Source organism: Festucalex cinctus, chromosome 6, assembly GCF_051991245.1.
Source record: "Festucalex cinctus isolate MCC-2025b chromosome 6, RoL_Fcin_1.0, whole genome shotgun sequence".
In the NCBI taxonomy this organism is placed as follows: Eukaryota; Metazoa; Chordata; class Actinopteri; order Syngnathiformes; family Syngnathidae; genus Festucalex; species Festucalex cinctus.
In genome coordinates, this window is record NC_135416.1 from 5,988,843 (window position 1) to 6,003,420 (window position 14,578).

A 14,578-nucleotide genomic window follows, 5' to 3' on the forward strand; every position below is an offset into this window, starting at 1 on the left:
TGTGCTGTTACAGATGTTTTTATTTGCGCCGACAGCAGACGTTTTTCTGGGTAGTCGTTCGAGGGCAAACGCGGGGAGTGCCACGCGTTGCGCTCGCACTTAACCCCTCGCCGCTGAGAGCTTTCAAAGCAAGTGCACCTCCAGTGGCGTAATTGAGCCTCCATCCAAACAATTTGATGGGGGTTTCTATTTTTTTTTTTTTCAGTGAACTTTGGCATATTTACAGCACACAACAGGAGCATTAAATGTCGGACTGCTCTGAGAACGCTTTTAAATCCTGACGACATAACTCAAAGAAATGTTTCTCATAATAAAGTGGATTTGTTTGTGTCCCCTTGCAGGCCATTCGCTGCACGCTGGTCAACTGCACGTGCGAGTGCTTCCAGCCGGGCAAGATTCACCTGCGCACATGCGACCAGTGCAAACATGGCTGGGTAGCTCACGGTAAGGATTTTTAAAACAATTTTTTGGTTCAAAACAAAGTTGATGTGGTAGTTTGATATGGCTCATTTCATATCCATCTACAATGTGCAAAAAAACAGTAACTAACTTCCAAAATGGAATCACACCCTTTTGTGTTTTGATTCTAATTGATTCTAATTTCAGCCCTAAATTATTATTATTTAGAGCTCAAATTAATCTTTCATGAGTTTTATTAGAACATGAAAACACACGTCACTAAAACTTGAATTCTTAGTAGAGCTGTCAAAACAATTACATTTAATCAGATTAATCACATTTTATAATTTTGATTCATCACAATTAATCGCTGAATTAAAAAGGCTTTTTTAAATAATTTTTTTGCCCGCCAAATTTGAAGAGCACCTGTTATGTGTTTTTTTTTCCTTTAATGTTATGAGGACATCTTCCACATTTTTTGATCCACTGCACACGCTCATCCTCCTCTTTTTCTAATCAGTTCATTGCTTGCATAATTTAAAATGATGGGGAAAAAAATGACATTTTGACATGAACAAATATTGTGAATGTCATACACGAACATTTATTAAATGCTTTACTTGAATGCATGTAATTATGTTTATTGCTCAAACACAGCATGTGCTACCGTTTTACCATTTTTACCTTTTTACCTTTCCACTGTCAAGCTAAAAGATTTGTGGTCAAAATTAATAGTAATAATGTGATTATTTTTTTGTGATTAATTAATCAGTTAACCTTTTCTCTTTGACACCACTAGTTTCTTAGATTTTCTCCTTTTCCCGTAAGCTTTGTTTGTGCATATTGGATGGCTAAACGGCCGCACCTTAGCACTTCTTCAAACAGGTGTATTAAAAAAAAAAGGAAAAAAAAAACAAAGAACCCAAAAGTACAAAGAGAAGAAGGCGTGAAAGAAAGCAGAATAAAAGAAAACACCTGTTTGGCTCACCGTAGCGGGCCGTGGGGCTCTGCGGGTGAATCAACACGAGGACCTGGGCGAATATTTCCCAGCCTCTCTCCGTGAAGTGTCAGGCGTCCGTCCCAACCCCCCCCCGACCGCCTCACCCTCCCTCAACTTTTCATTTCATGTCGGCATTGGCAGCCGCTCTGACAAGCACTTCTTCATTTTTTATTACGTTCGTGTCTGGCGGCGAGGCGTTGTCAGGCGAGGCCCTCGTCCCGGGATCAGAGAAAGCGAGAACGGGCCAGGTGTCACCCAGACCGGCGCGGAGGGGGGAAGGAAGGGTGAGAGGAGGGACGAAAGAAGGGGGGTGAGACAGCAGGAAGGAGAGGATAGTGGACAGACAGGACAGACGAAGAGTTGACTGAGGTCGCAGTCTCGCTTAGGTTTGGGTTTTCCCCGATGTACGCCTGTCAGGCTACATGCGCACTAAGATTGTAGCAATTTGTTGCACTTCTTCCCTAAGGCAGCAACATAATGGAGCCGGAATGACACTTTCCCAAGAAAGTCCATTCGATGTTGCACATATTGAAGAATTGTAGATTACTGTTTATGTGTTCAAGTAAATGTACATCCATATTTTGGCTGACATTGGCAGAGAGGGGCGAGGTACACCCGAGATTGATTGCCAGCCAATCACAGGGCACTTTTAGACAAACAATTGACAAACATAGTACATGGGTGTCAAACTCGAGCTAGCCAGATCTGGACAGCCAAATCATTTCATGTGGCCCACAAAATCATGTGTGTGTAACATTGAGCTATCACAAGTTTGAGATTTCTTATTCATAACTATGGACAATTTAATGTTCATGCTGCAGGTCAATTACTATATTTTTGCCCATGTATTTTGCTAACTTTTTCCACATCAATGTGAATGTTCCTTCATTGTTTAGCAGTACATAGTAGGGGTGTGAATTGCCTAGTACCTGACGATTCGATTCGTATCACGATTCACAGGTCACGATTCGATTCGATACCGATTAATCCCGATACGAATGGTCACGATTCGATACCGATTAATCCCGATACGAATTTATAAGTCGATTGTTGCGATTTTTTTTCATTCATATTTAGAAAATACTAATCAGTAAGCTTGTAGAGTGTAAGATTTATATGAAAATGTATTATTTATTTATCTGAAATTTCAGTCTTATAGAGGTTGTAATCTGTTTCATGTTTGAACAGCATTAAAATAAAAATATTAAGGCTTAATGTGCCGTTCATATAACATTCTTCCATGCTCAAGGTGTGAATCCTAAAAAAAAAAAAAAAAAAAAAAATCGATTTTGCCTATTATTGAATCGATTCGAGAATCGCGCGATGTAGTATCGCGATATATCGCCGAATCGATTTTTTTTAACACCCCTAGTACATAGTAAGAGCTAACTTGCATTTGTCATTAAAAAATGATTCTAACTGTTTATTACAATGTTATAACATTGTAATAACCTAATTAATAAAGTTTCCTTATTGTTTAGCAGTAGCCACGATTACACACGAGACTGGAATCCGGCGATAGCCAACTTCCTCAGTTTTCAATGAATGTGTTTCTCTTTACTACGTTGTTATAACATTGTAATAACCTAATTCTTGTACTTGTCTGCACATTGTTTAGCAGTGCCTATAATAAATGATTTCACACAAGGCTGTTTTCCCAATGTGACGTTATCTTGATATGTGGAGAGAAACCGGACCAAACATGCATGTTTTTGTAACATGGGCGAAAGCCAGTTTGTTCTGTCTGATCGTTTTTTCTTTTTGTTTAAAATCCACTTTCGCTTGACATTGCTAATATGGTTCAATATTATTCCACAAATGTACAAATAAAGGTAACAATCATTGGCCACTCCATTTGCGGTTCAGTAAACTGACTCCCCTGCCTGGTTATTCGATTAAAAAAACTGATAACTATGTCAATCATTGTTTTGTTTTTGTGTCCAGCCCTGGACAAGCTGAGCACGCAGCACCTGTACCACCCGACGCAGGTGGAGATCGTGCAGTCCAACGTGGTGTTCGACATCAGCAGCCTGATGCTGTACGGCACGCAGGCGGTGCCGGTGCGGCTCAAGATCCTGCTGGACCGCCTCTTCTCCGTGCTCAAGCAGGAGGAGGTGCTGCACATCCTGCACGGCCTGGGCTGGACCCTGCGGGACTACGTGCGGGGCTACATACTGCAGGTCAGAGACCGGCTCGCCAAATCCAGGGGTGGGCAAAGGACAGCCGGGGGACAACGTAGCATACTAGCATTGTTTAATCGAGCCCTCCAAGCATTTGCATAAGAGTCCGGTAATATGAGTTGCATAAATTCAGCCTTTTTTTTTTATTTATTTTTTTTTAATATTTATTATTTCATAAAAATGTCATGCCATGAATACGAAATATCTATAATTAATACCCCCCCAAAATATGATGATGATAATAATTGCAATTGCAAAAAGCTCTACTTTGGTAGAAATGAAGCTCTTCAACTCACATATTCAGTAGTGCCTTGGCACTAAGATGCCACAAGATGGCAGCAAATTAATCTGTAAATTAGTATCTCATTGAGCGACAAGTGCTTGCGAACGTAGCAAATTTTAAAAGGTTGCAAAAATGTTCTCAGACAGTTTTTACGTGTCCCAAACAGTTTTTCTTGAAATTTTTTAAGAAAGAAAGAAAGAAAGAAAGAAAGAAAGAAAGAAAGAAAGAAAGAAATAGACTGAAACTGTTTGGGACATGTAAAAACTGTTTGAGAACATTGTTGCAACCTTTTACAAACGATGACAAAACCCCCAAATTTGCTTTCACCACTCAGTGAGACCAAATCAACGAATAAGTAACATAGGCTCGGCTAAAATAAATAAATAAATAAATAAATAAATAAATACAAATAAATAAAAATGCACAAATATGTGAATTCACAAATGCCGAACTGCCAATATGCTGGCATCACTGGCATCTTTATGATTTTGTTTTCATCATTATTTTATGTCAGGACTGGTTGTCTCATTTATTGTAAATGACAAGCTAAAGAATATTAGTAAAAATGTAAAGTAATTACTAAAACTCTTAATAGTTGCAAGGTTATTGGCAAATACATTAATCATAAATAATAAAAGGAAAAAGAATATTTTCTATGAAATTATTTTGCATATTTTACATGTATTTTTTTTTCTTTTTAAGCTTATCTACAAATAGCCCATTCTGTCTGTCTTTTATAAAAACTCAAACAAGGTTTGCCCACCCCTAAAATATAAAAATATATATATTTATATTTACAGGTTGCAATTTTACACCATTTTTTGAAGTGGTCCACAAAACAGTATATTGTGGTCCCCTGCACTAATTTTAGGTAACAATCATGGGCCACTTTTTATCCCATCACACGTTCCCCTTCGCCGATGGATACACAAGAAAACGGGTTTGGGGGGTGGTGTGGGGGAGCTTTAAAAAAAAAAAAAAGCAAAATAAGTGAAAAATGTCACGCCAGCAAACTACATCCCCCCTCCTTCTTCCTCTGTAATTGCACAAAAAGGGTCCTGGTGCTGAAACCCGAAGTGTTCCTGAATGAATTAGTGTGCAGCGAGCGGACATGTGCATGTGGTTTTCTTACCGTGTGTTGTGTTCACATGTGCTTATCTGTATGCAAGTGTGGTGCAATATTCCAAGAGTGTAAGTGGAACAGCATGGCGGGAATGGAGGAGAGGGGTGGGAGGTATTATTGGGGGGTGTCAGTGGGGGCGCTGTGTATGCACGGAAACGGCTTCTGTGACTTAAAACACTTGCAGATCCACGCGCGCGCTCACACGCACGCACACCTTTATTATGGTGCTTGTAGTTTGCAGTGGTGTGCAACTGTATTGCATCATACTGAGAGCTATTTATAATATTTCACCTTATGTTTCGCAAAATGAGGTAATCAAATAATCTGCCAGTATGACTCCTTATAGGGGATTATTATTAAATATACTTAAACACGTGTTCATAATTTAGAGGCGATAGTTAACCTTCACATTTTTCATCAAAAGCACTTATGTTTACTACAGCGTTATAACATTCTAATAACATAATTGAGGTTCCCTTATTGTTTAGCAGTACCCACAATCGACAATTACACACGAGACGGGAAGTCTGGCAATAGAAAACTTCCTCACGTTTCATCAAAAGTGCTTTTAACATTTACTACCATGTTATAACATTGTAATAACTTAATTTATAAAAACTCCCTCATTGTTCAGAAGTCTCCACAATTAACGATTACACACGAGACGGGAAGTCTGGCAATAGAAAACTTCCTCACGTTTCATCAAAAGTGCTTTTAACATTTACTACCATGTTATAACATTGTAATAACTTAATTTATAAAAACTCCCTCATTGTTCAGAAGTATCCACAATTAACGATTACACACGAGACGGGAAGTCTGGCAATAGAAAACTTCCTCACGTTTCATCAAAAGTGCTTTTAACATTTACTACCATGTTATAACATTGTAATAACTTAATTTATAAAAACTCCCTCATTGTTTAAAAGTATCCACAATTAACGATTACACACGAGACTGGAAGTCTGGCAAAAGAAAACTCCCTCAGTTTTCATCAAAAGTGCTTTTAACATTTACTACCATGTTCTAACATTGTAATAACTTAATTTATAAAAGTTCCCTCATTGTTAAGCAGTGTCCACAATTAACAATGCCACAAGAGGCTGGAAGTGCCGCAGTGATGTGACTCTGACATGGAATCATAATTATTATTACCTCCACCACTGCTGCAATGAACTCTTATTGTTGGCGGCAAAGTAATAGCACGTGCCACGATGGCCTTTTAGCTGGTAATTTACTGAAGAAATTAAGCACAGCGCACCTCGCCTGCAGCAGAACAAAAAGTAAACAGACAGACAGAGGGACGGGGGCGTGACTAAATATGCGTACGCTCGGCAATTTAGCTTTGTAATAGGCTGCTCATAGTGCAGAAGTTAATCAATAGCATTAACGACTCCAGTGGATGGAAGTTTGATTTGAAAAGGAGAGGAATTACGCGTGGCATCAATAACCATTAAAATAAATGATTGGCTTTATTTTGGTTTGGTTTGGTTTGGTTGTGTTCTGTCACGTGCACACTGTCTTTGCATGGATACATGAATTGGGATGGTTACATTATCATATTATAGTGGTATATGCTTTCATCTGATTTTCATGCATTGGCATCTATTGCATTGACATCTTATCTAAGCATTTAATAAATGTTTGCGTATGGCATTCAGAATATTTGTTCATGTCAAACTGTTGGGGTTATTTTTTCCCCCATTTTAAATTATGCAAGTAATTAGAAAAAGAAGAGGATGAGCGTGTGGAGTGGATCAAAATGTTTGAAGACGTCCTCATAACATTAAATGTCGAAAAAATTAACATAACAGGTGCACTTTATATTTGGTGGGAGACAAAATGTTGATAAAAAAAGGCTAATCTGATTAATCTGATCTATCTATCTATCTATCTATCTATCTATCTATCTATCTATCTATCTATCTATCTATCTATCTATCTATCTATCTATCTATCTATCTATCTATCATATCATATGTACAGTATACTACATCTATCGTTCTTGTATCTGTCTGTATATCTACAGTATATCACCATCATATCTATATCTGCCTTATCATTTCCGCAGTCTAGCCATCATATCTATATCTATTCTGTTGCATCTGTATCATATCTACAGTAGGCTATGTCTTTCTGTCCATCCATCCATCCATCCATCCATCCATCCATCCATTCATTGTATTGTTGTGGGAATGCTGAAGCATTCCCACAACAATATGTTATTGTGATTTTTATTCTCCACACTTTTTTGCCGCCTAACTCCCATATAATACTTCCAATTTACATTGTTGAAATTTCAACTAGCTTCAAAAATTGACCACTCCCGGGGTACATTTCGTCTGATTCCACATTACTTACAGTATTTGCACAATTTAACATTTAACATGAACTTTTCCCCATTCATTTTCAATGGGACAGACAACTTCTTCTAAGTATCACTTTCCACGGCCACTTCCATATATATAAATTATCATCATTACCAGGTGTTTGATACTGCTTGGTGGCACAGTTGATAAAGCACAGTGTCCGGTAACCAGGAGGTCATAATTTCATAATTTCTGCCTCAATTTGTTTTCAGCATTCCCACGCAATTTCTCCAGAAATTGCACTTAGTCTAGTTTCTATATGCATTTCTATTGTATCATATTGTATCAATCTATCTTATCCATCTTGTGGGTTGATTTAGCCCAAGTCTGATTGCCGCACATGTCGTTTGGAGCTGTTCCCCGCAGATGTGATGAGTGGAAAACCGTGCGTGTAATGTCTTGTTTATGCTTTTTGACACATTTGCATATGTCAGTGAGTGCTTCCCAGCAGTTCAAACGGGGACAATACGGGAACGCTGCCCTTCACTTTGGCACCGCCGCCACACCGCTCTCCGTCCCTCGACCCTTCATCCTTGTCATCCTACTGTCATGCCCCCCCCACTTACAAAGCCCCTCCCCTCCATTCCACTCAGGCCACAGTCTGTCGCCGCTCCCTCCGCCGTTGGCCGCACACAGATGGGAATGTCATCAGCGTTCCCCCCCTCCACCGCGTCTCCCACACTCTCCATTATGTCTTCCTCTTCCTAATCCCTCACCCGGTGAAAAATAAGTTGCGCGGGAGGGAGGGAGGGAGGGAGGCGAATGGAACGGGGCCCGAGGAGAGGAGCCGGCGTGCGGGCCCGGGTCCCAGGCTTTTCCTGAGCGACATTCCCAGTAATGTTCTGTCCTTGTAGAACATTGGGCTGCCTCCGCTTTTATGAGATGCGGTTTTCCTGACTCCACACGGCTTCCAGGAGACCCAGATGGAACCGCTAACAACTCCCAGCACTACACACACACACGCAGTCCTAACCCTAATTGCACACACACCCGGAGGAATGCTTATTCAAACTATCAGGCGCACACGGCCGCAGAATCACTCTGGCCCGCCAACACTCACTGCCGCATGCCTCCACACGAGGGTGTCTACTAACCGTTAACTCACACTATCCGACTCACAGGAAAAAAAAAAAAAAAGTTGTACATGCGTCGCAACATGCATGCGGTTTATGTAATTCCACGCATTGGTGGTGCAACGGAGAACCAGACGCTGTACAGTAAACTGGTGGAGGGAACAGGACTCAGCCCTGCCATTAAATAGTGGGAGTAATTGCTAACCTAAAAAAAAAAATCTTTAAAATTCATTATATTAATAGTTTCTACTTTATATACAGTGTTCCCTCGTTTATCATGGGTTCATCTTTCGCGGGTTTTTTGGTCTTTGTGCAACCGTATCTCTCGAACCCTACGTCCAATCGGGGACATACGGGCATCCGCGGATTTATCTTGACGAGACCTTCCCAATGGTGTCGCTCCTCGACATTGCATTCCGGACATAGAAACTATATACTGTGATGTATCACGAGTAAATTAGAAACAAAACAAAAAAATAGATAGTTTTAAAAAATTTGTCTATGGGCAAAAAAATCGCTTTTAAAATTCTTAAAATTAATTACAATTCTATTTTCATCTCATTTATAGGAAAACGACATTAAAATAATTGATTCATGATTTAATGAATCAGGCTCAAAATGGAAAATCGATTTGATATTCCGAAGCCTCATGACATCAGCCGCAAATGTCTGTGCATCTCACTCTGCTTCTTGTATCCTTCCTTTAGTTTTTCCTCTGGTCTCTTGAGATCTCCCTAATCTGTTGGAATTTAGAAGTTTCTGGAATTGGTGAAAGATTCTAGTTTTGTAACCCTGTGGGTGGCAGGTGGTGTCTGGTTGGTGCTGCACTTTGCTTCATATTTCTTTCCTTTGATCCTTCCTCTGGTCTCCTGACTTTCTGAACTTCAAGACTCTGGCGGGACTGGAGTATCCGGTTAAGGTGAAGGGTGTGGGATTTTTTATTAGGTCTCAGGTGAATTAATGAACACGCACACGCACGCACACCCCCGCACACACACACACACAAAGAGCGTAATAATGATGACATGGTGAATCGGTAAGACTGCCGAATATAAGGGGAAAAAAGTAGCAAAAGTCACTGCTGCTCACCTAAAACTTCCATTTTAGGTCATCCCGTTCACAACAACTTCTCCACTTGCCGGCTTCGGTACGCCACCTGGTCCTCCTCCTCCTCCTCCTCCTCCTGCGCCCGCCATCGCCACCCCTTCCCCTCGTAACCTGTTTTCTGTTATCACTGCTTAATGCCTCACCCCGGGTGATGGATGGGAGAGAGTGAGAGTGAGCGTCCTCTTAAGGTGGAAATTCTTACGTTCATATGGTTATGATTTGGGCGGGAAGGTCAGGCTCCAGTTTTTTGCTGGAAGGGTTGCACGCTTTGTTAGCCACGTGACGGCTCGCCAGTACTTAATCAAGGTGATTCTTCCCACACACACACGTACATTTATTGTGTTTAGTGTGCTGACTTACAAGTAAAAGTTAGAGCGAAAAAAAACAGCTGGGATTCCAGATCAGAGATAAGAAGCATGTTGCTTCTTAGTCGCTATTAAAAACATAAAAAGATCATTGCCGGACAGCCAATGCGCCGGCATGGCGATATCAAACGGACGGGCTCTTCCTGGTCACTTTTCTCACAGCTCGCAAATCCACCAGTAGGCTCCTTACACACACTCACAAAAAAAAAAAAAAATGCTGCCGCACGCCAAATCCTCAGCGCCTCGCGATCCCGAATCTGAGCCCCAAATGAATTCAAGCTGGAGCCGGCGAGGTTACGAGCAGGTTACATGGTATGCAGGAATTTGGGGAAATAATTCCCCTGATATTGGATTCGGAGGAATCGGACCATTGAGTCAGCGAGGCCTGGCGAACCGAGTTTGCGGAATCGGCGACCTCTGCCAAGTCCTGAACCAATCCCAATCTGGATCAACACCAAACTGTAGGTGCAATATTAAATGAGAAACTCAGGAAACATGCCTGATTATTTATTTTTTTTGACGTCATCATGGTTGTCGCCATGAATCATCATTTTTGTGTCAACTTCTTACAAGAAAACTGAGCCTACGTTCAAACTGCAGGCCTTAATGCTCAATTTGGATTTTTTTTTTTTTTTTTGTCAAAATCCATTTTTTGTGTGTAATCGTTCACATTACGCTTGAACCAAATGTATTCCTAAAGTGACCCGCATGCGCAGAAGAAGAGACGATGTCACTCACAACGTACTGTTTATAGAAATTTGTAATTATGGATGTAACCAGGTTTTTAGTCATCCGCCATAACTGTTGTTATTCCTGATCCCGCTGTGCAGAATAGTGACGTCTGTCACTTTTCAATTCCGGAAAGTATAGATCAAGATTAAGATTAAGGCTCGGCTATATGGGCAAAAATTAAAAATTTGTTTTTACGATTTGAATCAACTTCAATCTAATAAACCCAACAAACGTTTATTTAAAGGTTTCATTTATTCAAAAACATCATGTATGCTGACTCTAAATCAGTTTTAACATCAATTTATCATTCATAGTTTGTGCTTAAATTCCACAATGAAGTAGTTGGTAGCTATTGTAAACATGTCTTGTAAAACACAAATCCAGTATTTTACCACTTGTGCAAAATTACAACTCAGAAAAACATTTGGTTGTAACGGAACATCAAAACAACAGCTTTAAATAATCCCGAAGACAAAACTTGATTCCACAATTTAGCACATTTTCAGCGATTCAATTTTCTAAATGAGGACGTATTGAATTAATTAAGTACTAATTAAGTAAATTAATATGCTACAAGTGTGTTCAGACTGAGGTAACGTTGGAAAAAAATCTGATATGTATCCGATCTAGGATCACATATACAAGTGAACTGAGTCTGTTTTGAAAAATCGGAATTGAGCTGTTCAGACTGCTGTAAACAAAAATCAGATGATCACATATGGGTAAAAAAATAAAAAAAAATCTGATTTGAGTACATTTGCCTAAATGTAGCCTAAGACTAAATTTTGAGGCAAGATGATCCAAGTGCCCGATTCCAATTTAATGATTAACTCGATTTTTTTTAATTACCATTGTGTGTGGTGCATAAAATAATATGGTTGACATGGTCCAAATTATATGGAATTAACTCCACAAGCATCAACACCGGGTAGTGATAAAACAGAAATAACCAATCGGTGCTCTCACATTGTCATGTCAGACAGCACATATCAGATTTGTAGTGATCCGATCTGAATATATCCATACGTTTTCTTGCATTTACGCTCACATGACCCACATCCAAACCCAAAACCAGCACTTTACACATAACTGGCCCCAGAATGGCTGTAAAGTATCCAGTGATCTTCCTCATATGAATCCAGATTCTCTTAGCAAAGAAGTGAGATTTCAGGACAATATCAGGCGCTCGTTCGTGGTCTCGGAGCAGGTCAGCGCAATCCCACTTGAGCGGGCCAAAAAGCGTGCAGGAATGCACCGTGCTGTGAACACGAAACCTGCTATCATCTAAAACGACTCGTTGTTGGAGTTATTCACATTCACGCTTAAGCGTCAAACGGGCCAAGTCCAATTTCGGCTTGGGAGCATCCATCATATCTGGCAAACGGAACAGGAAGTCCTGGCCCGTTGCTTCACTAGATTAAAAGGTTGGCCGAGGAACACGTCGCAGCTACTACAAAGACATCGTATTCATCATTGATCCTCGGTCCAATTTTACGAGCGGCTCAGCTTGTCCAATACAGTTTTCCTGTCACTCGCATCTCACTGAGGCTAATATGCTCTTTATAGTTTGGAACAATCGGACGTGATTCAACAATGCAGCCAAGACATTTTTCGCTTTTCATAGCTAACGCACTGCGAGATTGAAACCAAAAATTCCCCGCGTTCAACTGACGACATAAAGGACTGTAGCGTGGTTGGAGCATTACACGATTATGTTGGGAAATTACTCCTTGAGAGACACTTAAGTAATTAAGAAATCCATTAAACGCGCACATTGCACGCTTTTGTGGCGACATGCATATTTCACACTTGCTGGTATACGGTCCGATTTAAAGCTTGTGAATATTTGATGGCAAAGTGTATAAGTAAAGTGTGTATGATTTAATCCCAAAGGGGAAGTTGACATGCTGTGCCGGGAATGTTTAACATGTTTAACGTGCAAGGTTTACAAATGTATACGATCACCTGCACAGTAAATTCTGTAGAATGAATTTTACTCTGAACAGAGTAAAATTCACACTTGAAGAGAGTAACATATTCTGAGCCAATTTAACTCAAATTACTTTTAGTGTGTACGAGAGAATTTGGCTATCCCATGAAAAAAAAAAAAAACTATTAACTCATTTGCTCCCAAAAACGTATAAACACGTTCTATTTTAAATATTGCCATGGTGCCATAAACGTATTTATACATTTTATGTTTTTTTTTTTTTATGCTAGAGCATCCAGAAGGCTTTGATGCAGCCTCTGACCTGGTATTTATTACAAAAAAACGGCCAGCAGGTGGCAACAGAGTATAAGAGATCAACCAGGACCATGTTGCAACAAGCTCTTTTTGCTAGTGTTTTCAACAGGTTTGTGAATAATGATGAAACTTAGCTATACTGTACTCTAATGCTAATTGCTGCAAAACAGAAATAGTATCCAAATATACTATTTTTCCTGATGAAAGAAGAGACTCTAATCTTTGTTTTGGTAGGTTCCATGTATTTATATCAAAAGAACGCAATAATCTGTGGGCCTTGCAAAATCAGTCAAAATCCAGCCGGGAGCGAAGGGGGATGCTTCAGTTAAAATGGCGGCGAGTGAATGAGTTCAAGATTTTTCACTCAGAAATTCTACGTACATTTTGCAAAGAGAGATATTGACTAAATTTTACTAAGTTATTTTAAAAAAAAAAAGTTACACAAGGGTTGAGGAACGAACTCACAACCTCCAGCTTGGGTGACTGTTGCTCTACCACCTGAGCTATGCCACTCCTACTGTTTGCTTATATCCAAAAGGAGAGCAAAAACATCGTATCTAACACATTTCAAACTGAACTCACCTCTTTAGATCCAAATTTGGTGCTCCTTTGGGACTTCCCCTGCCCCCGAGGACAGGATACACACACACAGGCACGCTGCGTATTACCCGGCTCCCCGCTGTCAACCCCCCCCTGATAACTGACTTCAAAGTGCCGTCGCCAATCCTGCAGCTTTATCCGCCGAGCGGGTAGCATCGCTTCCCATGGCCCCCGCCGCCACTCCGACATTCACTTTGATTCCGACACCAGCGAGACTCAGTCCGAGTCTCCGAGTGGCCACCAAAGCTCTCGGCTGCTCTTATCTTAACTTGTGCCGGCATATCATGATTTGGGTAGAAAAGAATATTCAAGGCCGTATTAATGGGGCCCGTCCCCTTTGTCGTCGTACGCCGCCACACTGATCAGCGTAATGAGACTTCTGGTTCTCCAGCTGCGCATTCCGCTTTCTCTTTCTAGACCCTCGACTGAATCTTCCCGTCGATGCTGCCCGAGCATCCCGTGAGAGTCTCTCAAAGACACCCTAATTGAAACCGGGAGCCATCCCGCCTGCGTATCAGGAACTTTTATTTACCTCACAAAGGCTCGGATATAATTACCGCCTCAAACAGAATTCCTTAAGCTGTAATATCCTGTGCCGCAAGCTGGAAATGGCTTCTGGAATCCGGCGGTGGCTTTTTTTTTTTTTTTTCAGGGGTCCAGGGAAATTGAATTTTACTTCAAGGTCAGCGACACTAATGATGGCGAGCGGGTGCACGGGTCCGACGGCACGGCGGGGTATCGATCCGCACGAGAGGTTCTGGCCCCGCATCGATTTGTCACACGGAATTGTTGCCGAGTGCGGCGGAAATCACCGGTGTGGTTTTTCCAAGTGATTTGGGACCCGCGGGGATCGGGTGAGCGCAAAATTATATAAAACAGCCCGGAATTGGAGAAGCAGTCTGGCGTGAGAAGTGAGCCATCGTAATCGATACCGCCGAAAAAAAATGTTCCGGTGTGCTTTTTCGATGACATTTGTGACCTCAGTGATCAGGATAACACAAATGATATAAAACAGACTGGAAATGGAGTGGTGAGAGCAGTGAACTATTATAGTTGATATTATGAAAAAAAGTCATTTAAAATGTCCTCGGGTCATTTGAAA

General features: G+C 40.7%; 1 protein-coding gene across 6 annotated transcripts in view; it reads left to right on the forward strand.

The window, feature by feature from the left end:
• Positions 1-14,578, forward strand: part of bnc2 (basonuclin zinc finger protein 2) — a 214,742-nt gene that overhangs the window by 158,833 nt on the left and 41,331 nt on the right. For all 6 annotated transcript variants that reach the window (XM_077525199.1, XM_077525201.1, XM_077525204.1 and 3 more), the window contains 2 exons: positions 342-444; positions 3,344-3,579. In XM_077525199.1, the coding sequence (XP_077381325.1) occupies positions 342-444; positions 3,344-3,579 (339 nt within the window). The remainder of the gene's footprint in view (positions 1-341; positions 445-3,343; positions 3,580-14,578) is intronic.